A 23,798-nucleotide genomic window follows, 5' to 3' on the forward strand; every position below is an offset into this window, starting at 1 on the left:
AATCACCTCCCAAAGGCCCCATTTCCAAATACCCTCGTATTAGGGACTGGGTTTCAACACAGTAACTGGGAGGACACAGTCTATGAGCAGCAAGGGGGAAATTTTCCCCTCCCGAATGCAGAACTGCTTTCCTGCTTTCTTCCTTTCAACGTCCAACAAAACAAGCCCTTTATGCTCAACATGCCAGAAGCTTCCAAAACATAAGCCCTTCTTGTACCTAAGGAGAAGTTGAAGGCATGGGACTGAAAATTGCTGAAACAGCAATAAAGATTTTATGAGCCATCAAAGTACTTGTAGCTGTATGGATAAGTCAACACAATGAAAAGGAAAACATACCTGGCCTAAAGCCTTCTGACATCGAGATTCTAACCTGTCCACACCGTGACTTGGGAACCATTCTGTTCCCAAACACCCTCTCTCAAAGAGGAGTGAAGTACCCCCACCGAAGAGATCCTAGGGGAGATCCAGAGGTGGAGACCGTTGGTAGTATGTGGGGTATCTAGAGGAAAGGGGAGAGAGACGCACTTAAAACACGCGAAAACTGGAGACCTCGGTGCCTTGTGCGGTTGGCTCTTGTAGCTGAGTCTACAGTAGGTAGAAACAAGTTCTACCCCTCAGGCCGACCCCGTCTGCAGGCCTGTCACGACCTCACCGCCTCCGGCTGGACACCAGGGCGTACCTGGGGCTTGTGTACCCTCTCAAGGGTCTGTGGGTCCCCGGGGCGGTGCAGTCTTGCTCCCACAGAAAGAACCGCGAGGCGGGCCTCAGCTAGTCGGCTGGCGGGAGCCGCGAGCGAGGGTGGGCGAGGGTGGGCGCGGGTGGGCGCGGCCGCCTTGCGGGCTGGGCTCCCTTCCGGCTCTCGGGCAAGTTGACTACAATAGTACTTATTAGCTAGGGAAACGTACAGGCCCCAACAATCCCTAAATCCTCGCACTTGGCGAGTGCAGCAGTCGACGACACTACGGGCCTCCCGCGCCCCAGACACGCAGAGTGAGCGGACCCAACCCACCCCCTTCCCCCGCGCGGCGGCGCTACCACTTTCGCGTCCTCGCTGTGCAAGCCGCGCACGCGCCTAGAAGCAAGCTACGGTGGCCCTGCTAAGGACAAATTATTGACGTGCTACTGGTCTGCAAATCCAATCCGAAAAGTGTGAACTGACTGGGATAATTTAGGAAGGCGGCCACGGAGGCATTTACGGAAGGGGACTTATACATGGACTTGGGAGTAGGAGGGGGTAAGGGGTGGACAGCCGTGAGGCGGAAGAGAATTCAGTCTCCGCCGCCTAACCACCAGGGACTGGGAGCGGACACTCTCGAGGCGCGCCCCGGCTGCCGGGTGCCCCGCCGTGGGGGCGTGGTCTCGCGCTGCCTCGGGCGGGGGCGGGCCCTGATCTGGGCCACGCCCCGCCCTGCCAGTGGCCAAGGGCGCGGCACCCTCACTTCCCTGCAAAGCTGTGGTCTGCACCAGCCGAGCGGAGGTGATCCAGGTGAGTCCCCGCACCTACGGGCAGTGCGGAGCTCCGGCTCTCGGGGCACTTCTGCTCCAGGGCTAGGCACCGCCCCTACCTCCGCCATCCCAGGATGAATAGGGAGGCGCTCCGTTTCCCCTTTCTGGTCTGTGTACTCCTACCTTTCCATCCCCTTTGCCCTCCACCTGCCCTGCATCCTCCCCCTGATGGAGTGGGTTTGGCGCGTTGAAATGGGGCCCACCTCGCTATCTGTAACTTAGGGAGATTCTCAAGGTCAACCCTTCAGTGCCTTCCTTTTCTCTCCTCCTCTCCCCGGGCTGCGCAGACCCGGGCGCTCCTTGTTTCTGCCTCCCGGAGCCCACCCGACCTTGCCAAGTGCAGCTCTGGTGCAGAAGATGGGCGGGCGGGACGCTGCAGGGGGCAGTGGGCAGTGCAGGCCCGATGGGTGACAAGTGCCCTGGGAGCCCTGCGCCTGCTGCGGATGTGGATGTGTTGCTAGGAACCGTCCGGGAGAACCTCCCAGGGAATTGTGTTTGTTTTCCTGCTGCCTCATAAAACCGTTTGTCGGTTTGTCTGGAACCCTTAACGTGGGTCATTTCCTACCTCTGCCCGAGAGCAGGAGACTCCGCAAGGGAGGAAGACTCTCCATGTACGGTTCTACTTTGGATTTCAGAGAATTTTCCTCCTTATCTGTGTCACTGCAGTGAGCCCCAGGGCCACTGCGGTGGGGCAGCTGCAGGGAGGTGGAAGGGGCAGGAGACTGATTGGTGAGTCATTCTCCTAAGTTGTGGCTTCTGCTGTTACTTTCCTTTCCGACCAGGAGTTTACGAGCTACTTTGTAGCTTAAGGGACAAGTGAATGTGGAATAGGAGGTAAAGGAAAAGCTGAGACAAGAGGGTGTATGTAGGAAAGGAGTGACAGTTGGGGCTGTAATCTCTCAGCTGGAGAAAGGGAGTCCTAGAGGGAAGGACACTACTGCTGTGCAGACCAATGACTCTCTGCGGTAGCTGTGGACCTAGGCGTGGTCCTGTGGAATTGCTGCAGATTTGAGATTCCTCTGTGCGTGGGAGCTGCAGCCAGGGCTTCTCTTGGGAAATCTGTAGATCACCGAGAGCCTGCAGTTTGTGGGAAGCACCCAAGGTTATCGGTCAGAGTTATAAGGCTATGTTTTAGTTCAATGAATTCAGTAATAAGAGCACAGTATCCTGGTCAGGGGGTCAAGAATGTTTATTCTCACAGGAGTTAAATTTAACCAAGTTAAAGAAAACTAACCTCTAAAATCCAAAGAAATCCTTTTACCCCTGGGAAGACATTCTGTTAAGCTTCCGTCCTGACATAATGTTACAGAAATAGAAAACTTTCCCAAGCAGTTTTTTTTTTCCTGAACTGATGTTACTATGAATAAAACAGATACACTAGAAAGATCGCTGTAGCCAGCTATAGAAAGTGTACACCAGGGGCTTTCTTAGATTAAGGAACAAAACTGGAGAAGGGCAATCTTCCCCTAATTTAAACTTCCTCCTGTTGGCCGAGAGTCCTGAAGAGACAGTCATGGAAGGAAATTTCCTAACCTGGAGGACAGCAGAGGGAGTGAACAAGAAAGAAGGGCTTTGCCCCACTATCCAGAGACATGCTGAAAAGCCCCTGGAGCAATCTGGAATGAAGTAGATGACAAATCAGGCTGTCAAAATGCAATTTAGTGCCTACTGCACAGTTAGCTGTATTTAAACCTATTGTTCCCTGTTTAATATTTAAATATTCTGAAACTATATTCAGAATACAGTTGCCAACCACAGTTGACCATGAACCATTTCGTATTTTTAAGCAGTGTTTGTTTAAAAGATTCTACATAATGCTACAGTTTATGCAGTTGAATTAATACTACTTGTGAGTATACCATCCTCCTAAAAAAGAATTCAGCAGTTATCAGCTAGGATACTACTATGTACATGAGAATTCCTGTTTCCCTCACTCTCTCTTACAGTGTCTACCTACCTACCTATCTTTGTGAGGAGAAAAACATCAATGAGGAGATAAGAAAATTGCACTACCTTCCAAATAACATTTGGAAATCCTTTAAGGATTTCATCGTTTGGGATTGTAAGTCCCCCTTATTGACCCTCTGAGTTCTTGCCAGAGTTGACCTGTTCATTAACTGGAACTCGGGTTCTAATACTTCAGTGTCTTAGTTCACTCTTTTTTTTTTTTTAAATAAGTGGTATTTTATTTCTCCAGCCAAAGCAACTTAAATGATTTTGGCTCAGCTTCATCCTAAGCACAAGGAATTAAACACCCCGTTTCAGGCAGCCCTGCTGGTTCTTTCATCCAGAATGTCTGATACCCTGGTGAGGATTCAGCAGCTGCTAAGAATTAAATACAGTCTGCCCACATTTCTTGTGATGGAAAATCCAAGTAGTGCTACTGTGACCATTTGAGAGTTTTGTTTTCCTCTTGTGGAAGTCAGGGCTTAGTTTCCCCATGACCTTCAGTTCCTATGTAATATGCCAATTAAGGCACAGTTATGTGGAAATCATGACATGAAAAGAAATGCCAATTTCTGTGTTGCTTTGCTCCTTGCAAGCCCGTACACATGAAAGATTGGAGGAAGTTTTTCCTTCCTGGAATCTCTCCTCTTGTCATACTGCAGTGCTGACACTCATTAAAAGAAATTTAACAATAAGTTACTTTCTGGACCTTCTCCAAGTTTTTTTTTTCCTTCCAATTAGAAAGTTCTCAGGCTTTAATCAGTCACAGACTTGGAGTTAATTATTAGCTCTCTATTCCTATTAATATATTTTATGCTCAGGAGAGAGTTTGAGGAGATAGCAAAATTCCAGAAGAGGTCAGGTGTGGTCAGACTTGCTCTCCAATCTCATTCAGAGGCAGTAGAAGCAAGGGTGGAAAGCATAGACTCTGGAGCCAGGCTGTCTGGCTGTGTGTGAGTCCAGGCTTCCTCTGTGATGGCTGCGTGACCTTGGGCAGATTACTAAACCTCTCGGATGCTCCATTTCCTCATCTGCAAAAGAGAAATAATAAGATACCATAGGGATGCTGTGAGCAGTTAATACTAGTGAGCTACTTAGAACAGTGCTAATAATTGATTTCTCCTACCACTCTGGTCTGTATCACTGCACATACCCTTCTAGTCTCTACCCTTCAGACACACTGGTGTCCTTTCTCTTCCTTACACAAGCAAAGCCCTTTCCCGGCTCCCGTGTCCTCACTGTTTTCTCTCCCTGTGTGTCTCTCCCACATCACTTGATATCCTTCAGAGCCCTTCTCTCAATCTGCTACTGTCCTGTCTCATGGTCCTCCTGTGTCATCTCCCTCTACGTCCCTGTGTCTTCTGGAGGGTCAGGACCTTGGCTCTCAGTCTGGATCGCCATCAGTGCCCTGCGCACCTCGCCGCCTCGCGTGGTGCCTGGTGTGGAGCAGGGGATACTTCAGGGAAGGAACCATTCCCCAAGGCAATACTGAGGAAGATAGTAGGTGTGGACTTCAGGCAAGCACTCCATTTAGGTAAAACGTTTGTCCTGCAGCGGTTTTATCAAATCCGCTCCATTTAATGAATTGTTATGTGATTTTTATTTTCTTCTGCATCCCACGGCTTCTCCCCATTCTTTCTCCTGCCCTCTGAGGTGGGTGCCTTCAGACCATGGGCAATGTCCTGCAGCCTGTCGCTGGGATCACATCCCTTGGGACCTCGGGCCCGGCATGGCCCCGGCCTCCTAGGTGAGGTGCCAACACACCTCTTACCCCATAGAGCCTTGTGTGTCAAGAATCTGGGAAAGTTTGTCATCACACCGTCATGTTACAGTCCACCCTTCCTAGATTCCTGAGGAGCTGAATTACCAGTATTTTCCAGGGGAGACTCAGTTCCATTCAGGCAGAACTATTCCCATGAACTTGGGCATCATGCTGGTCCTGTCCTCTCCCACTCCCAGCCGGGGCATGCAGTTAGGTATTAATTGTTTTCAGCACTGACAGGTCACCAGAGTGTTGGAATTAAAACAACATGGGAGGGGCACCTGGGTGGCTCATTCGTTAAGCGTCTGCCTTCGGCTCAGGTCATGATCCCAGGGTCCTGGGATGGAGCCCCGCATCAGGCTCCCTGCTCCGCGGGAGGCCTGCTTCTCCCTCTCCCACTCCCCCTGCTTGTGTTCCTGCTCTCGCTGTGTCTCTCTCTGTCAAATAAATAAATATCTCTAAAAAAAAAAAAAAAAAAAGGGAAACTTGAATTTTTTTTTTTTGAGAGAGAGAGAGAGAGAGAGCACAAGCAGGAAGGGCAGAGGGAGAGGGAGAAAGAATCTATAAAGCTGAATACGTTTGGATATCACATTTATCTCTTAAAGGGACAGATCCCCTACCCTTCTAACTGTTAGCTTCTGCTTTCCAAGTGTTCTGCCAGGAACATTGATGAGGAATCAAAGAATGTGAGGTCCTGGGATGTACCAGTCGCTGACCTACCTCTGCTGTTCGCCTCCCTGAGTTAATGATCAAGTGCTAGATAAATAATGGTATGCCTATTTAGCTAACTTTTCACTTTTAGCCCTTGGAGAAGTATCTACCAAATGTGCAACGCACTAGTGGGGAGTAGTCATTTTTCCTCACCTGGGTTATTATTCCTTCTCTTAAATGTCCACGCACTTTTAAAAAAATCTAGCTGTCATGTGAAACTTTGACACTCAGACGGATCTCGTAATCTGTTTCATGTAGAAGTGGCCAGAATGGGGGCGGCTGGGTGGCTCAGTCAGTTAAGCATCTGCTTTCGGCTCAGGTCATGATCCCGGGATCCCAGGATGGAACCCCACGTTGGGCTCCCTGCTCAGCAGGGAATCTGCTTCTCCCTCTCCCTTGCCTCTCCCCAACTTGTGCGTGCTCGCACTCTCTCTCTCTCTGTCTCTCAAATAAATAAAATCCTTAAAAAAAAGAAGAAGAAGAAGTGGCCAGAACTGGCATTTTGAAAATGTAGGTTGGACACAAAGAAGTCCTGTGATTCTTTTTTCTCTCCCGTCATGGAAACAGGGAATTACTTTTGTGTGGCTTCCCTCCGAGTTCTTAAATTTCTCCTTTGAGCTCTAGATGGGTTCATGAGGGTCACTGCCCTCCCTGAGATGATTGTGAGGACCGTTCATTTGTAGAAACAGCTAGAGGCAGAAGTTAGGCTGGGCAGCTGCCCTGGGGTGCCATAAGCAGATCTAAGTAGACACCCGACACAACTCCAGAGTTTTCTGAACCACCTTCCATGTTGGGGACTCAGAATTCCATTTGGGACGATCAGACCAGTCCTTTAAGTGACCGTCCTTGTGTCAGGCTCATGAAAATGGTGGGTTTTGCCACGTAAAGTAAGGAACCATGTATAAAGAAGGTCAGATGAATAGCACAGGGAGCCAGGTAAGAATTTTAACGAAACCTCAGGGAATGGCTCCAAGTCATTCTCTGAGTGCTTTATCATTGTTCCATTCCTGGGTGTGTAAAAAAGGACACCGCTAAGAAATTGCAGGACAGTTTGAGGAGAACAATCTTGCAGAAGGAAGTAGGGGGTGACCACTGTCCAGCTTGGCTTTTATCTACTTGTGTGAGGGTAGAGAGAGATGAAAGGTGAAAATCCTTTCTCCCTTAAAAAATCCAGTTGTTTTCATTTAGTTAAAGAAAAGTTGATGTAACTTCATGGCTCAGAAGTAATAATTGGAGGCAAGTGCTCAAATCTATAAAGGCTGCCTTTTACTCCATTTGTGCAATGTTGATTGTACTCTGGGGAGTTACTGTTGGCAGCCGAGAGAGACTTGAGTAAAGAGTGAAGGAGAGCTTCACCCCAGGAGTATTCTGGTGTGTGTGGCTCAGGAAGTGTACTGGGTAATTCTTGGAACTGAAGGAACCCCTGCGCCAGCGAGATAGGGCAAGTGGTGGCGAGAAGTAAAAGGCATTCACGGTGGAAAATAAGTAAAACAGTCTTCCACAGATGACAGAATCCTGTATGTAAAGCATTCCAAAGATTATGGATCCAGCCCTCCCTTCTCCTGGGCTCTGGCGCCCGGGCTCTGTCCCCCCGCTTTGCTCCTGCGGTAGAAGCCCAGGGTGCAGCTCAGGTCGGAGCTGGAGTTTTGCAAAAGCATTTCTCCTCATCGCTCCCTGTGCTGGCGGAAGAAGTAATCTAACTCCTGGGTGACGGGGCAAACCCTGCAGGGTGGTGTAGTAGCGAAGAGCTAGACCTAGGGGTCAGTCGGCTTGTGTTCAGACCCCAGCTCTGCACTCACTAGCTGTGGGGCCTTAGACAAGTTGCTGAACTCCTTTTGCCTCAGTTTTCTCATCTGTCAAATGGGGATGATAATACTAACTACCACATAGGATCGCTGTGGGGATTGTTGATGTAAACGCCACCGTGGGCCTGACAGGGGAGATTCAGTAGGTCTTATAGCAGGTGTTCAGGATGTAGTGGTGATATTATTTCCCATTTTGCTATTTCTGCCATGTGGGCTGAAAAACTCCATGAGGAGTTAGTTTGGTGTGGAGCCTGCTTTAAGAGTCGCCCTCTCTCTCTCTCTCTCGAAGGAAGGAAAAGGGAGGAAAGAGGGAGGGAGGGAGGAAAAAGGGTGATTCCCAGGCCCCATTAAGCCCTACAGGATCAGAAACTCTGAGGGATGGGGTGTGTTTTAACAAACATGTCAGGTGACGTTGATGCTAAAGTTTGAGAACCACTGACCTGGAACATGGGACAGCACTGTACTGTGTTTCTGTCTTCATGAAAGTTACTATAGAAAATGTAAGCAGGAGACATATCCTGTGTCCCCAACACATTTGGAGATGTGTACTATTTTCATCAACCAGGGTTCAAGTGCATGTTAGAATAGCTAACCCATCAGCTGGAACAAACGTGCACACATTCAAAGCAAGCCTGCAGCCCACGCGGGTCAATGAGGAGTGCAGGCATCATGGGGGAAGGGGTAGGACTTGCACTGGCCCATACTGGCAGGATTGGACCGCGGGAACGATTCCTGAGATGTCCTGCCTCACAGCCCACTTGTTTCTTAACCCTCAGCATGGGGGCTTCCACCTTCTCCCACTCCCCTAAAACCCGGCTGTCAAAGGGTCCCCCTCACCAAAGTCAAGAGTATATTCTTGGTCTGTTCATGCATCTTGGCAGAGGTGTCCACTGGTTCCTATTTGGAGCTCTTTCTTCCTTACGTTTGGGGTCCGTACTGATGCTGCTCCCTTTGCACCTTGAAAGCTCTTTCCATGTGTAAGAGTTGAGTCCACCCAGAGGGCCATCTTGGTTAACGGTGATGCTTGCTTGCTTGGCCGAACACCTTTCCCTTTGGGAAGTGACGCTTCCTCTACTAAGACCTAACAGTCTCGCACCTTTTCCTCCTCTCTGCCCCTCTTCTTAGTCCCTTGCCGGGAGAAGCAGCCAGTATTGACTGTTACCTGTCTGGTAAAGCCCCTCTCGTGATCTGGATCTGTCCTCCCTAACCCTGTCTCCCAGTGTTCCCACCGTCCACGGGGCCCGGCCACACCGGCCGCCTTTCTGTCCCGTGAGTGTGCCAGGCTTGTCCTCACCTGGGGCCTTTGCACTTGCCACGCAAGTACTCTTTTTGTGCAAGGACTCACTTTGCCGTGCAAGTACTCTGACCTGAATAGTCTCTGCCCCAGAATGTTGTGTGGCTGTTTCTTCCTCATTCTTGTGTCAGTGTAAATGTCACTGCAGCAAGGTCTTCCTGGTCTTGAGATATAATTGACATATGACACTGTGTGAGTTTAGATGTATCATATATTTTTTTTAAGATTTTATTTATTTATTTGACAGCGAGAGAGGGAACACAAGCAGGGGGAGTGGGAGAGAGGGAAGCAGGCTTCCTGCTGAGCAGGGAGCCTGATGTGGGGCTCGATCCCAGGACCCTGGGATCATGACCTGAGCCGAAGGCAGACGCTTAACGACTGAGCCACCCAGGCGCCCCTAAATGTATCATACATTTCTTTGATACATTTATTCCGGGCCGTATGATTGCTATTGGAGTGTTAGCGAACACCTTGGCATGTGTGTTATCAGTCTTCTGTCCTCATTAGAATGTCAGTGCCTTAAGGACGGGGACCCCGTCCTGTCCACTGCCGTGTCCCCCACCCCTCAGCAAGTGCCTGGCGTACAGTAAGTGCTTTGATGTTGTGGTCGAATCAGTGAATTAGGTGTTCTTAGACACATTATGCTGTCCACACTAGAAAACTGACTCCCTCCCAGACACAGTATGCTGACCACACTGGGAATCTAAGTTCGACCAGCCTTTTGCCAAATTTGAATCTATTTCAAACAGAATTGGAACTAATTTCTGAGTCAGAGCACCTTATTGATTTGTAGGAAAAATCACTATCTCCTTGTTTAGGAAGTATGACTTAAGTAGGCAGACACGCACACTCACCAGTATTTACAATATGCCTTCGTATTGGGGCCAACATTTATTAAGTGTTCATACCAGATGCTTATCTAGTTTCTTTCCTTTATTTTTTTTAAAGATTTATTTATTTATTTTAGAGAGAGAAAGAGAGTGTGGAAGGAGGAGCAGAGGGAGAGGGTGTCCCAAGCAGACTCTGTGTTGAGCACGGATCCTGACCCGGGGCTCAATCCCACGACCCTGAGATCACAACCTGAGCCAAAACCAAGAGTTGGATGCTTAACTGTCCACCACCCAGGTGCCCCTAGTTTATTTCCTTTAATTCCTCCAATCATCCTGTGAAGTAAGTAGTTAGTATTCTGTTTTATAGAGAAATTGGGTAACATTCCCAAGCTCTCAGAGGCAGTGTCTAAACATACATCCATCTGACTCCAGATTTCCTGCTGTCTCTACCCCTGTGGATCTTTCCATAGGAGAAGACAAATCATAAAACAATATTCAAGGGCGCCTGGGTGGCTCAGTCGTTAAGCGTCTGCCTTCGGTTCAGGTCATGATCCCAGGGTCCTGGGATCGAGTCCCACGTCGGGCTCCCTGCTCAGCAAGAAACCTGCTTCTCCCTCTCCCACTCCCCCTGCTTGTGTTCCTGCTCTCACTATCTCTCTCTCTGTCAAATAAATAAATAAAATCTTAAAAAAAAAAAACCACAATATTCAAGTCTGCTAGGAGTAAAAACATTTCCAAAAGGATCTCTACTCTTAAATAAGTGACAGGAAATTAAATTAAATATAAAATCTAGTTTCTTTTAAACCTTCAACTTAATATCCTTTCAGTTGAAAGACAGCCAGGAAACGGTTAACTGAAAGCATACACCCCTGCAACTACTAAGAAGGGAGGGGAGGCAGCAGCCCTTCTGTCCTATTTCTGCCTTTCCCCAATACATTCACTTTCATTTTGTAGGGTATGTTTGTATCCAGTCTCTGATCATGGCTATGAAGGGGAAAATCTGGAATTGGGTGTGTGTTTACTTGTTTGCCTGTTTCCTCCAGTAGAACATGAGCCTCATGAGGGCAGGGACCAGAGTCTGGGCTCTTCATCTCCAGCCAGGGGCCCAGCGAGTGGTACACACCAGGTGCTCAGTAAACTTGAATAAGCAGGTGAATGAGCATCTCTGGCCACAGTGCGGGTTTCGGTAACTGCAGTTCGCTGATTTCCATGGTCAGCACTGGAAACCAGCGTCCTCCTAAATACTCCTGCTTTGCGGATACTTTAGCACGGCTGGCTAGGAGTTCAGAAAAAGAAGTGAATATATATAGTTCCAAGTTTTCATTTGCGGTGTTAAAATAGCAGTTCTAAATGATAAATTCTTAAATGTATATTATCATTCATTCAAACATCCCCTTTTATAATTGAATCAGGGCAGAGACTGTTCACATTAACACACATAATATAACCCGATCCGTAACATTTGCTGAGTGCTCACCACGTGTCAGGCATCATGCTGGGCGCTAATACACAGTGTCCCCATCCCTGTCCCCGTGTCTTCCTCGCGACAACCACAGGGGCGGGTGGGTACCACCAAGGTCCTCATGTAACAAATAAGGAGGCCGAGACCACTGAAACACGTGGAGGAATTTTCCCAAGGACATGCAGCTAGGAGGTGTGAGAACCGGGTTTGGAGCTCAGTGTCATTCCAAAACTGCATCCTTAGCTACAAAGAGCACAGAGTAGGTGAGTGACAGGAAGTCACATATGACTGACTATTTGGTTCCATCACAATATATTGCTATTCCTCTGATTTCTCAATTCCTAACTATTGTCAGGCACTTTCCGTATGATTTTATAGAAATTATAGAAAAATACAAAGGAAAGTGTACAATTCACCTGTCTAGAAATGATTATGTTTATGATTTTGATATTTTCTTTTTAAATTTTTCCTGTTATGGAGAAAACTAAGATTATACTGTATGTACACTTTTTGAAATTTTTTTTTAAAGATTTTATTTATTTATTTGACAGAGACACAGCGAGAGAGGGAACACAGCAGGGGGAGTGGAAGAGGGAGAAGCAGGCTTCCCGCAGAGCAGGGAGCCTGATGCGGGGCTCGATCCCAGGACCCCGGGATCATGACCTGAGCCGAAGGCAGATGCTTAACAACTGAGCCACCCAGGCGCCCCACTTTTTGAAAATTTTTTAACCTAACATGCTGTATGTGAAGCCCTTTTCAACATCTTTAATTGTGTGCACACCACTTTTAATGGTTATACAATATTCTATTTTATGGGTGCACTATTTATTTAATTAGTCCTCTTTGCTTGGCCACTGTGCCATTTCTGTTGTTGCTGTTATAAATGGTGCTCAATGGGGCGGGTGGCTCAGTCGGAACTCAAATCTGAGTTCCTGATTATTACCTCCAGCTAGCTGCCCAGTGGAATTAATGAATCAAAAGGTATGAACGGGGGCGCCTGGGTGGCTCAGTTGGTTAAGCAACTGCCTTCGGCTCAGGTCATGATCCTGGAGTCCTGGGATCGAGTCCCACATCGGGCTCCCTGCTCGGCGGGGGGTCTGCTTCTCCCTCTGATCCTCTTCCCTCTCGTGCTCTCTGTCTCTCATTCTCTCTCTCTCAAATAAATAAATAAAATCTTAAAAAAAAAAAAAGGTATGAACGATGTAAAGAATATTACCGTTGTTGGGCTCTTCTCCAGATGGTTCTGTTTTACACTTTCCCACCGCTGTGTAATAGCGAAGACTAGGTACTTTTAAATAGGTACCTAAAAACATTTCTATTCATACAAATTATAACTGCTCATGGACACAGCTGGAGTGTGACCAGCCTCGAAAACAGTGTGACGATTAACAAACACCAAATACAGCGAGGCGGGTTGCAGAGGACTCTAGAGGTGCCTTGGAAGTTGAGCTCCAAAGGAGCTGTTAGACCACATGCCGTGTGTCTGGCACCATGTCAGAGACCAAGGTCTAGGGCAGAGCTCCCACCCCCAAGACACCTTATCTTCTTGGGTCGATAGAAGGGCTGCTGGTAACACAGAGCAGGTATATAAGCAACAAAATGTGGTGTGCAGCCCAATGAGGGCTCGTGCCAGAAGTGAGGAAGCCTGCACCCGGGAAGCTATCTGCCGGCTCCAGGGTTTGGCATCTGTAAACTGCACTGCCTCCCCTTAACCAGTGCGCACACCTGCACCCGAACCCACCAAGGCCGATCTTTAAGGGGTGGGACCGTCCCTCTCTTTGCCCTGGATTCCTCAGAAGGACTCAGCAAATGATAAGGTTTTTTTTTTTGGATCACTGACTGAATTAAGCTGATTCTCTCCTGAAAGGACAAACCTTAAACCATTTTCCAGTCCCTGCTGGATTCATGTTTTCAACAGCTGTGGTGACAGAGCTTTTTTTCTGTGTTCTGACCTCCTCTTTCTCTGCTTCAAAGGTTTCAGTAGACACTTTTGAGGGGAACAAAAGGGATCCTTAGGCACCTCCTTCATGCCAGGCACGGGGCCAGGTGACAAGCATTATGTCGGTTGGAGGTGTCATTCGGGAAAGCCGCCTGGAGTGACGGCTTGCTTCGCTGATTCCACAGGCGTCTGTGGGCACGCTCTGTGCTTGGCATGGCGGGTGCCAAACGCGGTCACCCCCTTGGGAACTTAGCAGCTGCTGTCGCTGGCTGCCGTCTCTGGTTTAGCATGGATCACACCAGCTGGGCAGCGCCGACTGCTACGGTGTTGGAAGCAGGACTCCTCACATGGGAGTGTGACGGGGTCAAGGAGGGCTGTCTCCCCCTCCTGCAGGCGGCTTCCTGGCCTTTGTTCTGGTGCCTTTGCAGGTGTGTCCAGGGCTCCTGCAGGGAGAGGCTCAGGGAGGTAGGCACTCCCCCCCCCCAGTCTGAGCACACTCGCTGTCCCACGGATAGCTGTTCGGTCTTTTGCAAACCACCCACTCTAGCACTGGACTCTGGGTCCCCCTTACTGTATATTCTCTGCCCTTCAAAGGTACTTGTTGTTCCTGGCTCTGCTTGCCCATACCCAGATTCCTTTTCCCTAATACCCATTACTGTTGCAAAGTGGGAGCGAGGGTAACTTGCACTAGAGTGTGAATGTCTGACAGGTTTAACCTCCCAGATTACATATATACTTTGGAAGAGGAGCTCAGTAGTAAATGCTAATTTCAGATTGTACATTTTTGAGCAGTCACCTGAGTGTTCATTGCCTGCAACAGAAACATCTACTCAAGAGGTACTTCTCTGTCTAGCCACTTAGCTTCTCCTACCCCAAGTCCGTACAAACCAGAAAAACCAAGGGCAGTGACTAAGCCATGAAATTCTGCCTGTGCCTGAGTATTTGGCGAGGAATTCTAAAACCTGCTCTCCCTTAGTTCTTTCCTCTACGTGAACCTCCATTTCCTTCGCTGTGAGGGGAAGCTAATGGGAGTTTTGTGAGGGTGAAAAGTGAGCTGAAAAGTGCTACACAAACACAGCGTGACCCCGTGCTGCCAGGGAGCCTGGCGTCCGGTCCGGAGGCTGGGGTCTGGAAATGGGCTCTCGCTCTAGGACTCTCCCGACTCGCAAACATTGACCTAAGCCAGGTGCGCTTAATTGATTGTCCTTAAACAGGTGGCTTCTGACAGTGAGTGACAGGTTCATTTTGAGTGACCTGTCTGGCCAAACGTTGTTGAGCTCCAAGGACATCACATAGGTTGGAAGGCTCAACCGTTGCTTTTTCAAAGAGGTGTTCGGAATTCACCCTATATCTTTGTCTCAATAACTACTACCTCCCCGAGCTGATTTTCTACATTTCAGGAAGCAACTAATTCTAGAAGGGAACGAGCACAGGGAGATGGGGGGGGGGGGGGCAGCCAGAGACTGCTTGCTTTCTGCAGCCGTTCCTGACGGTGGGGAGAGGGTGGCCAGGAGGCCATTGGTGTGCTGAGTCACAGCCACAGCCCTTTGCAGTGTGTCCCGCCCCCCGACCCGGGCGAGGTGGGCTGGGCGCCCCTGGGATGCAGCGCAGGGTGAAGAATGAAGGAGAAACTGGGGAGAATTATTGTGGATCGTGAGGGGGTAGGGGCAGACTTTAGGACTTCAGCCCTAAATGTCATTTTTGAGACCTAAGGGAAGCGTACTTTTAAAGAACTGAGCTGCTTTCTGGTGCCAAATTCCACACTGAGAAAGGCACTGTGACCCCAACATCAGCTCTCCATTTGGAATCCAAATGTGAATCCCAGCTCAGGTGCCTTCCATTTTGGACCCTGGGAACATGCCTTACCCTCTGGGTACTCTTGGAAATAGGGATCTTCCGTCTTGCTGGGTTGTTCGTGCAGGGGATGAGAAACACTTTGGGGCAGGGGGGCCTCCTGGGCTTATAGGACAGATTGCAGTGAGCCAGTTAGCAGGGGTGGACATTTTAAACCAAGCACAAGAGACTCAGGAGCTGCTGGCCCGTGGAAGCCTCGCACACAGCGGGCGGGCAGTAAGGATCTCGGGAAGCACCATGGCTATTTCCCCATGTCCCGCCTGCCTCACCTGTCCAGTGACCAAAGCTCAGAGCGGTTGGAGGGGCAGCACTGATCTACCTTGAGATGATGAGGGCTTCCTCCCACCTGCCAAGTTCTCTTCTCCTTGCTGGCCGGTCTGTTTCTTCTCTTTTCTTTCCTTCTGGGGCAGAACAGTAGCTAAAAGAGCTGAAATTGCAGAACACTGAAAAATGCTGAGATTCGCTTGTTCTCCATTTTATGATGAAATTTTTCAAATATACAGAAAGTCTGGAAGAATCATATACTGACCATCCCTATAGCCACCACCTGGTTTCCATAATTAACATTTGGCTGTATTGGTTTGTATTGTCGTTTCCTGATGCATTTCAAAATACGTTGCAGGCATCAGAACATGTCACAGGGCTGGTTTTGAAGTGAGAATTCGATGAGCATCCTGGCTCCCCAGAGCTGCCCAGAGCCGGGTCTCTTAGCAATGTGATAGGCTCCAGAGCTGGGCTCTGCTTTCAAAGCACTAGAACCGGGTCTCCTACCTTCTATACCAGTATGTGCCCCAGGATCAAAGGGAGTCCCGAGGTGCCTGTCCTCAGTGTCGCCCCCTCCATGCCAACAGACACACACACACAAAGAACTTGGAATCGTTGTATACTTACTGTTTCATATCCTGCTTCCCTCTCCCTCCCTCCCTACCTCTCTCCTCGGTCTCTCTCTCTCACTCTCTGATTTAATATATCCTTTAGAATTTTGCCATGTTAACCTTTTTCTCGAAACTATGGTTTTTAAGCAGCTGTGTCCCTCTCCAGCAATGCCTACTGCTGTGGTGTGGCTACATCTTGTAAACGTAATGTTCATCGGGAAAGAACACACGATATGATCATGCACTTTTCTGCGTGTACATCGCGTACTTGAATAACGGTTCGATTCTGTTGTGTGGTACACAGTAACATCTGCATCTGCCTCTTCGGAACCTCGTGTTTCCTCCCACCTTTGAGATCCTGTAGGTAGACCTTTGCAGGGGGTGCAGCGCCGAGCTGCAGGCCTCCTACCGTGGGTGCCTGTGGTGCTGGGTGGCACCCTGACGTCTTCGCCTTCTTCCTGCAGAGCAGCATGGCTGTCCTCTCTAAGGAATATGGTTTTGTGGTTCTCACCGGCGCTGCCAGCTTCATCATGGTAGCTCATCTAGCCATCAACGTTTCCAAGGCCCGAAAGAAGTACAAAGTGGAGGTGAGTGGGAACCTAGGTTTGTTGAGGCAAGCGGAAGGAGAGGTGAGAAGCTAGAGGCCAGCACTGGCAGTCTGAGAACCACACCTACTCGAAATGCTGCCCCTTTCGGGCAGGAAGAAGGCAGGAAATGGGGGCCCCTACTGGGAAGCAGTCTCCATCTTGATTTCACTGGGTCTCTTCTATAGAAAGACCAGCTGTGCTGGGACGAGAACAGCACGGCCTTTGGCTGGAGCTATGTGCCAGGAAGAGTGTTATTCTCTAATGAGGGGTAAACAAGCGGGACCACATCAAACCAAAAAGCTTCTGTGCAGCAAAGGAAACTGCCAGCAAAATGAAAAGCGCCGCCTACTACATGGGAGGAAGTATTTGCAAACCATACATCTGATAAGGGGTTAATTTCCAAAATATATAATTCATACAACTCAAAAGAGAAAAAAAAAAAAACAATTAAAAACTGGGCAGAGGAGCTGACCAGCCATTTTTCGAAAGACTACATACAAATGGCCAACAGGGACATGAAAAGGTGTTCACCATCACTCATCATCAGGGAAATGCAGATCAAAACCACAGTGAGATACCACCTCACACCTGGTGGGGAAGGGCCATGATCAAAAAGACAAGAAATAACCAAAGCTGGTGAGGATGGGGAGAAAAGGGAACATACTGTTGGTGGGAATGTAAATTGGTGTGGCCACTCTGGAAAACAATGGAGGGTTCTCAAAAAATTAAAAATAGGACTACTATATGATGCCACAATTCCACTTCTGGGTATTTATCCAAAAAAAAAAATGAAAACACTAACTCAAAAAGTATGTGCACCCCCATGTTCATTTCAGCACTATTTCAATAGCCAAGACATGAAGTAACCCAGGTGTCCATCAGTGGATGAGTGGATAAAGGAGATGTGGTGTATATATAGGATGGAATGCTACTCAGCCATAAAAAAGAATGAAATCTTGTCATTTGTGACATCAGTGGACCTTGAGGGCATTATGCTAAGTCATACAGGTCAGACAGAGAAAGATAAATATCCTGTGACCTCACTTATATGTGGAATCTAAAAAAACATAAAAGCTACAAGGTACAGCATGGCAGCTGTAATAATTCTATATTGTATGTTTGAAGGTTGCTAAGAGAGCAAATCTTAAATGTTCTCATCAAAAGAAAAAAACTGCAACTATGGTAACGAGACTTACTGTGGTGATCATTTCACAACATATACATATATCAAATCATTATGTTACACACCTGAAACTAATACAATGTGTGTCGATTATACTTGGATTTTTAAAAATAAGTAATAAAATCAACTAAATAAAGAGAGTGAGATGGCGGGGCGCCTGGGTGGCTCAGTTGTTAAGCGTCTGCCTTCGGCTCAGGTCATGATCCCAGGGCCCTGGGATCGAGCCCCCGCATCGGGCTTCCTGCCCCGCAGGAAGCCTGCTTCTCCCTCTCCCACTCCCGCTGCTTGTGTTCCCTCTCTCGCTGTCTCCCTCGCTGTCAAATAAATAAAATCTTTAAAAAAAAAAAAAAAAGAGAGTGAGATGGCAAGTCTTCCCTGGTGTGCCACTTTAAAAATGATGTCGTAAGGTGATTTTCTGTTTCCCAAGTAAAGAAGAAACGTGTGGTGCTGAGGTTAGCCTGGGCTTAGACGTTAGACATAAGAAGGAGGTCTATTAAATGCTTCCTTTCATTCCAGCTAATCTAAAAGGGATAATTACTGAGGTTGTCCCTGGTGAGCAAGTTTAAATGTCTATTTCTGTTTAGCAACTTATAAATAGACTCTCTGACTAGAGCTTCTTTTCTTTTTAAATTTTCATATTGGTTTTCCTTTTTTTTTTTTTTCTTAAATGGACACATCCATTAAAATTCTCACACACTCAATTTCTATTCTCCCATTAAGGAAAATCTTAAAGGGTTGTGGTGTCTGATAGCTCTCGGGAAGGAGCTGTTTCCCTGTGGTGTCTTTGTGATGCATCGGGAACCCAGCAGTCATGGCACAATGTCAAGGGCACGGAGTCTGGCTCAAGCTGCCGCCCTCCCTTGTGCAGCCGTGACACAGACGTACATTCTTAGGACTGGATATTAACAGAAATACATTGAATCTGCCTCTGAGAGTTGAGACCTCACTGCGAGTATTTAAGCAGAAAGTGATCATCTGTCAAGGGTAAAGTAGAAGATGCTTGAGGATAGATTATCTTTAAGGTTGACTGTAACTCAACACTGAATGCTGCTCTTGGCAACTTGATCCACAGCATCCTATTGTTTTCACAGTATCCTACCATGTACAGCACGGACCCTGAAAATGGGCACCTTTTCAACTGCATTCAGCGCGCCCACCAGAACACGTGAGTGTTGGCCCCAAGGGCGCTGGGGACGTCTGCAGAGTGTGTGTTTTCTGCCCAGCACCTCAGTCTTTAGTACTCCGTTTGCTGAAGAGCAGCTGGGATGATGATCACGGGCACCTCCCTAAAAGGGTCGTAAAAAATATGTCTGTGGACAGGTTGAATATTCAGAGTTGTTAGAATAGTGGGGTTCTGGATAATCTTTTCAAAAATGTCTTTCAAGTTGCATTGGCCTTTGACAGCATTTGCAAGGTGCATCCTATCTAAGCTGAGATTGAATGTCCCAGCCCTGGGGAGGGAGCGGCTGTGAGCTCTGGAAGGAAATCTACTCGAATTATCCACCACCTTCCTCGTGGGCACGTTAGAGCTGCAGACTTGTGCTCAGTGTGCTCTGAGTTACCTTTGATCCCGTGCAGAGAAAAGAGGGTGGATCCTAGTGGTGGGGCTTCTCCCTGCTCTCAATGTTTAGTTTTACTCTCAAGTGTCTAACTCAGCAAGTGAGAGCGTAAGGGGCGTAGACACACATCAGTGGGGCACTTTTTTAAAAAAGGTCTCTGTCTATTCCAGGTTGGAAGTGTATCCTCCCTTCTTATTTTTCCTAGCTGTTGGAGGTGTTTACCATCCGGTAAGTTTTTCCAGGGGGTTTTCATCTGTTTGGATTTTTTTTTTTTTAAGATTTTATTAAGAGTGTGTGCACAAGCAGTGGGGAGGGGCAAAGGGAGAGGGAGAAGTGGGCTCCCTGCTGAGCAAGAAGCCCGACATGGGACTCGATCCCAGCATCCTGAGATCATGACCTGAGCCGAAGGCAGACGCTTAACTGACTGAGCCACCCAGGCGCCCATCTGTTTGGATTTAGTTCACTGAGCTATTAGGGAGGAAAGCGGGAAATGGACATTTACCGAACATCTTCAATGTCCATTTAAAAGAATGTCATTCCGTTACCTGTTACAAAGTTCTTTAAAGTAGGTAGAACTTTCCCCATTTGTTATAGCTCAGGAGAAGTCTCTTGGATACTGTGTAACCATCCCCGGAGCAGACAGCAACGTAACAAAGTAGAAGAATCAGAATTTGAACCCAGGTCTGTCTGATAGAAGATTCATGTCCATAATTTTCTCATTTGCCATAGTCAGACATTGACGGGTTACAACGGTGAACAAAACAGGCCAAGACACCTGGTTTACTGTTCCTTGGGGCCACAGACTGTGAGCACTTAAGTACATGTAGTACACGCGGTACGCTAGCAGGTGACGCGTGCCACGGAGGAAGACACAGCAGGGCAGGTGGACCGTTGTGAGTGGGGAGGTCAGGTGAGGATTGTGCCAATTGCTGAGGTGACCGTGAGGCAAAAGTTAAAGAAGGTGGGGAGCAAGTGCCGCAGATGGCCAGACGTCTTTGGCCGAAGAGCGAGGGCAAGGCCCTGCGGCAGGAGCCCGTCTGGTCTGTCCAGCGAACAGTGAGAAGGGCAGCGTGGCTTCCGTGGGGGGCAGGAGGCCGGGGGCAGACCACAGGGCCGTGGGGGCCATGACCTCGTGGACCGGAGAGGTGGTCTGCACTATACCTGACCTAAATAAAGCACGACTAGCTGGTCCTTCTAGTTAGGCATCCCCTGCCGTTCCCCCCCCATCCCCTCTCCTGTCCGTCTTCCCTAGAGGACCATTCCTTGTGCTGAGTTCTCTAAAATACTCCACGAACTACTCTGGGGACAGCCTAGGTTTGGCGGTAACTCTGCAACATGATGGCCAAGCACGGCCTGGCAGAAACCAGGTTGCAGATAGTGACTTACGGGCCTGGGGTTTTTGTTTTCAGTGGTTTCACACACCTGATCGTTAACCTTGCCCCAAGTCAACTAAACACACAAACAAATCCTAACGTACTAACCTTACCCCCCGTGGCGCCACTGATGAATTGCAAAGGTACCTGGAGACAGTGGTGCCCGATGTTTCACAAGCCCACACCCGAGCCCACACCCCCTCCCATTCTCTCCGGACTCCTCTTGACCAAACGGGTCACCCGGGATGGTGCTCAAGTAGGACTCGTCATCTTGCCTAACTTTTACTCTCTCTTCTCAAGGGTCATGGGAAGGGGAAGACATCCCCCCCTCCAAGACCGCATATTCTGGGGTGCCAGCACGACACGCTCTGCCCACTTTCTCTGGCGGAGCCCCTCAATCCAAGTGCAGGCTGCCGCGCCACCTGCTTTGAGCCCCTTCCGGGGGGCGGGGGGGTGGGGGAGAGCCTCACTGAGAGATGTAGTGACAGGCCCATTGAGACAGCCAGGCTTCTCCGCCAGTCCTGCCTTGGGGTCAGTTTCTCTTGGGGCCTATCCTTCGACCCCCTGGCCTGCGTCTCCCTCTCCGTCTCTTGTGCGCCCGCACCTGAGTTCCCCGGGGCAAGCCAGGAGGTTTCTTCCAACCCCATCCACCCGGAAGATCAGCCCTCACCTCCACCATCCACGAGCAGTTCATAGGAGAATCACACATCTTTGATCTTCCTGAGACAAATAACATACATCCACCCTAACTTTGGTGGGGGAGCATTTTACCATATCCACGAAAGTTTTGGTAACACATTGTGTCATCAGCCCTAGATGTTACTGAAGATCTGCCTGTTTCTTGATCACCACTACTGACCTCGCCCTTTTATTTTAGCGTGTAGCTTCCGGCCTGGGCTTGGCCTGGATTGTTGGACGGGTTCTTTATGCTTATGGTTACTACACAGGAGGTGAGTACATCGTGACGTCTGCCCAGGAAACAAATTTAAAATCCCATGCCACTCTTTCTTTCTTCTTAGCAGGGCTTTAAGAAAAGGGGAAGTAACTTGATAGTTAGGTGAAAGGTCTGCTATCTTCCTTCTTTTTACTAACCTTTGCGAAGTAACAAAACTAAACTTTGACTGAGCATTTTCTATGTGTCAGTCGCTGCTCTAAGGTCCTGGGGTATGCTGTTTAACCCCATAGCGATTCTGTGATGTAGATAGTATGTCCTACTTTATCGATGGGCAAGTCAGGCTCTGCCGGGATTTAAACCCAGGCAGCCTGACTCTGGAGCTCCTGCTCTTAATTCACCACTATAGATGGTGTGCCCGAGAGAGAAGGGGGAGAAAGACTCTTTTGGCTGTACTTACCTCTTGAAAGCGGGGGAACACTCCCAAAGGTCCTGGAGCAAAATTGCTCTAATTATTAACCCCTAATCCTCTTAAGGTCCAAATAATAGCGTTGTGGCGCATTTCTTGGCATGCGGTATCTAAATTACTGACAGCTTTAGGCCAAACATTGGTCGACCTCTTCAGACCAGTCTGTGACGGGTGACCCCGGAGGCCTTGCTAGAACGGCTTGTGGATGTTGACAGCACCGTCCTTCTGGCACCTCTAGTCACCTCTGCTCTTTCTCCTGTTTCAGAGCCCAGCAAGCGGAGTCGGGGAGCCCTGGGCTCCATAGCCCTCATTGGCCTGATGGGCACAACGGTGTGCTCTGCCTTCCAGCATCTTGGTTGGGTTAAAACTGGCTTGGATGGTGGGTCCAAATGCTGCCATTGAAGAATTAGAGGGTGTTTAAAAACTCATTCATTTTGAGTGACTTACTTTTATTTTCAGTTATTTTTTTTTTCTAAATATAATAAAAACTTACCTGGCATTAGCCTCATACCTAAACCTGACTCTCTTGCTGATTTGTTTTTTGTCTTTACCTAAAGCAAATAGCCTGTTCCTACTAGATGAGAGAGGTGACAGATACTGAGCCCCCTCCTCACCCCACCAGAGGATATCTACTTAGGTGAAATTGGGGAAATATCTGATTGTGGTAATATGCTCCTAATCATGCCACAGCTGTGAAAAATTGGGGCCCAAGGAAGGAAAGTCTTTTAGCCTGAGTTGGGATATAAGATTATCTTATCACTTGCTGTTAACACGTATGGTAACAACAAGGATTTTTTTTTTAATTTCTATTAAAGATTGCTTCTTTTGGGGCACCTGGGTGACTCAGTTGGTTAAGTGTCCGAGTCTTGATTCTGATCTCAGAGTCGTGAGATTGAGCCCCACATAGGGCTCCATGCTGGGCATGGAGCCTGCTTAAGATTCTCTCCCTTTCACACCTGTGCTGCTCAGTAAAGTAGCCACGAGCTCACGTATGTCTGTCTACAATCAAATGAATAAAATGTAAGTAAAAATCAGTTCTGTAGTTGCTCTCATCACATTTCAAGCACTCACTAGCCCGTGAGGGTTAGAGATGGCGTCTGCACCCGGGCCCGACTCTAAAATCCATGCTTTTCCCACTGTACGCCATCACTTAAGGCTGGAATGCTCTGCTCAGCGACTGGACACGGTCAGCCGTGGCCACATGACCACCTGGAGCCCAGCAGTATGCACTCTACCATAGTTCATGAGACGTTTTCCCCAGCATGGAGCAAAAGAAGGAAAATGAGGACTGTTTTCATAAAGCTTTTAACTTGTATTCTTTTTTATATTAAAATGTCCTTTACAAAATGAGGGTGATGATGAATGGTATTTTGGGTCCAGACTTGAAAAAAATTAAGACTTTACAACAGGCTAGGGTTATGGTTTTGTTTTTTTGGTTTTGGTTTCTCGTGTTTATTTTTTCCTAAGAAGTGCACCTCAGATTGGAGAACTTGCTGCGGTTTCCCTTCTCGTCACACAAAGTATGGGCATCAGGGAAGCAGCAGGGGGTGGCCTGGGGACGAAGTGACATTTTCACGTTTGTTGGAAGTCTTGACAGGATGCTTTTCAAAGTCACGTGATCCATCTTTGTCATTCTGCTATTACAGAACGGGCTCAAATGAGGTTGTATAAGGAAGCCCACCACGTGAAACGGTGCTGTGAGGCGCCCCCCATCCAGGGCTCGGCTGAATCCAGTGTGTAGATCTCTGCC

At 48.3% G+C, this 23,798-nt stretch overlaps 1 protein-coding gene across 2 annotated transcripts; it reads left to right on the forward strand.

Annotated features, from left to right (window-relative positions):
• The first annotated feature begins 1,407 nt into the window (after positions 1 to 1,407).
• On the forward strand, positions 1,408 to 22,569 carry MGST3 (microsomal glutathione S-transferase 3). Of its 2 annotated transcripts, XM_044916302.1 has the most exons (7): positions 1,452 to 1,477; positions 10,356 to 10,358; positions 16,452 to 16,572; positions 18,847 to 18,920; positions 19,485 to 19,542; positions 21,565 to 21,637; positions 22,314 to 22,569. In XM_044916302.1, exons 3-7 carry the CDS (start codon positions 16,456 to 16,458, stop codon positions 22,448 to 22,450), a joined length of 459 nt encoding a protein of 152 aa, XP_044772237.1. In that variant the 5' UTR covers positions 1,452 to 1,477; positions 10,356 to 10,358; positions 16,452 to 16,455; the 3' UTR covers positions 22,451 to 22,569. The 2 variants fall into 2 exon arrangements, with proteins under 2 accessions (XP_021554095.1, XP_044772237.1); XM_021698420.1 differs by lacking the exon at positions 10,356 to 10,358 and having other exon boundaries at positions 1,408 to 1,486; positions 16,450 to 16,572.
• The last annotated feature ends 1,229 nt before the right edge of the window (positions 22,570 to 23,798 follow it).

The sequence above is a fragment of the Neomonachus schauinslandi genome, chromosome 6 (genome assembly GCF_002201575.2).
Source record: "Neomonachus schauinslandi chromosome 6, ASM220157v2, whole genome shotgun sequence".
Taxonomy (NCBI): Eukaryota; Metazoa; Chordata; class Mammalia; order Carnivora; family Phocidae; genus Neomonachus; species Neomonachus schauinslandi.

Excerpts from the sequence above, each read along its gene's own strand:
- MGST3 (XM_021698420.1), top strand. The coding sequence starts at position 16,456 with ATGGCTGTCCTCTCTAAGGAATATGGTTTTGTGGTTCTCACCGGCGCT. Across the intron at positions 18,921-19,484 it reads CAGCGCGCCCACCAGAACAC|GTTGGAAGTGTATCCTCCCT; the intron begins GTGAGTGTTGGC and ends TGTCTATTCCAG. Across the intron at positions 21,638-22,313 it reads TTATGGTTACTACACAGGAG|AGCCCAGCAAGCGGAGTCGG; the intron begins GTGAGTACATCG and ends CTCCTGTTTCAG.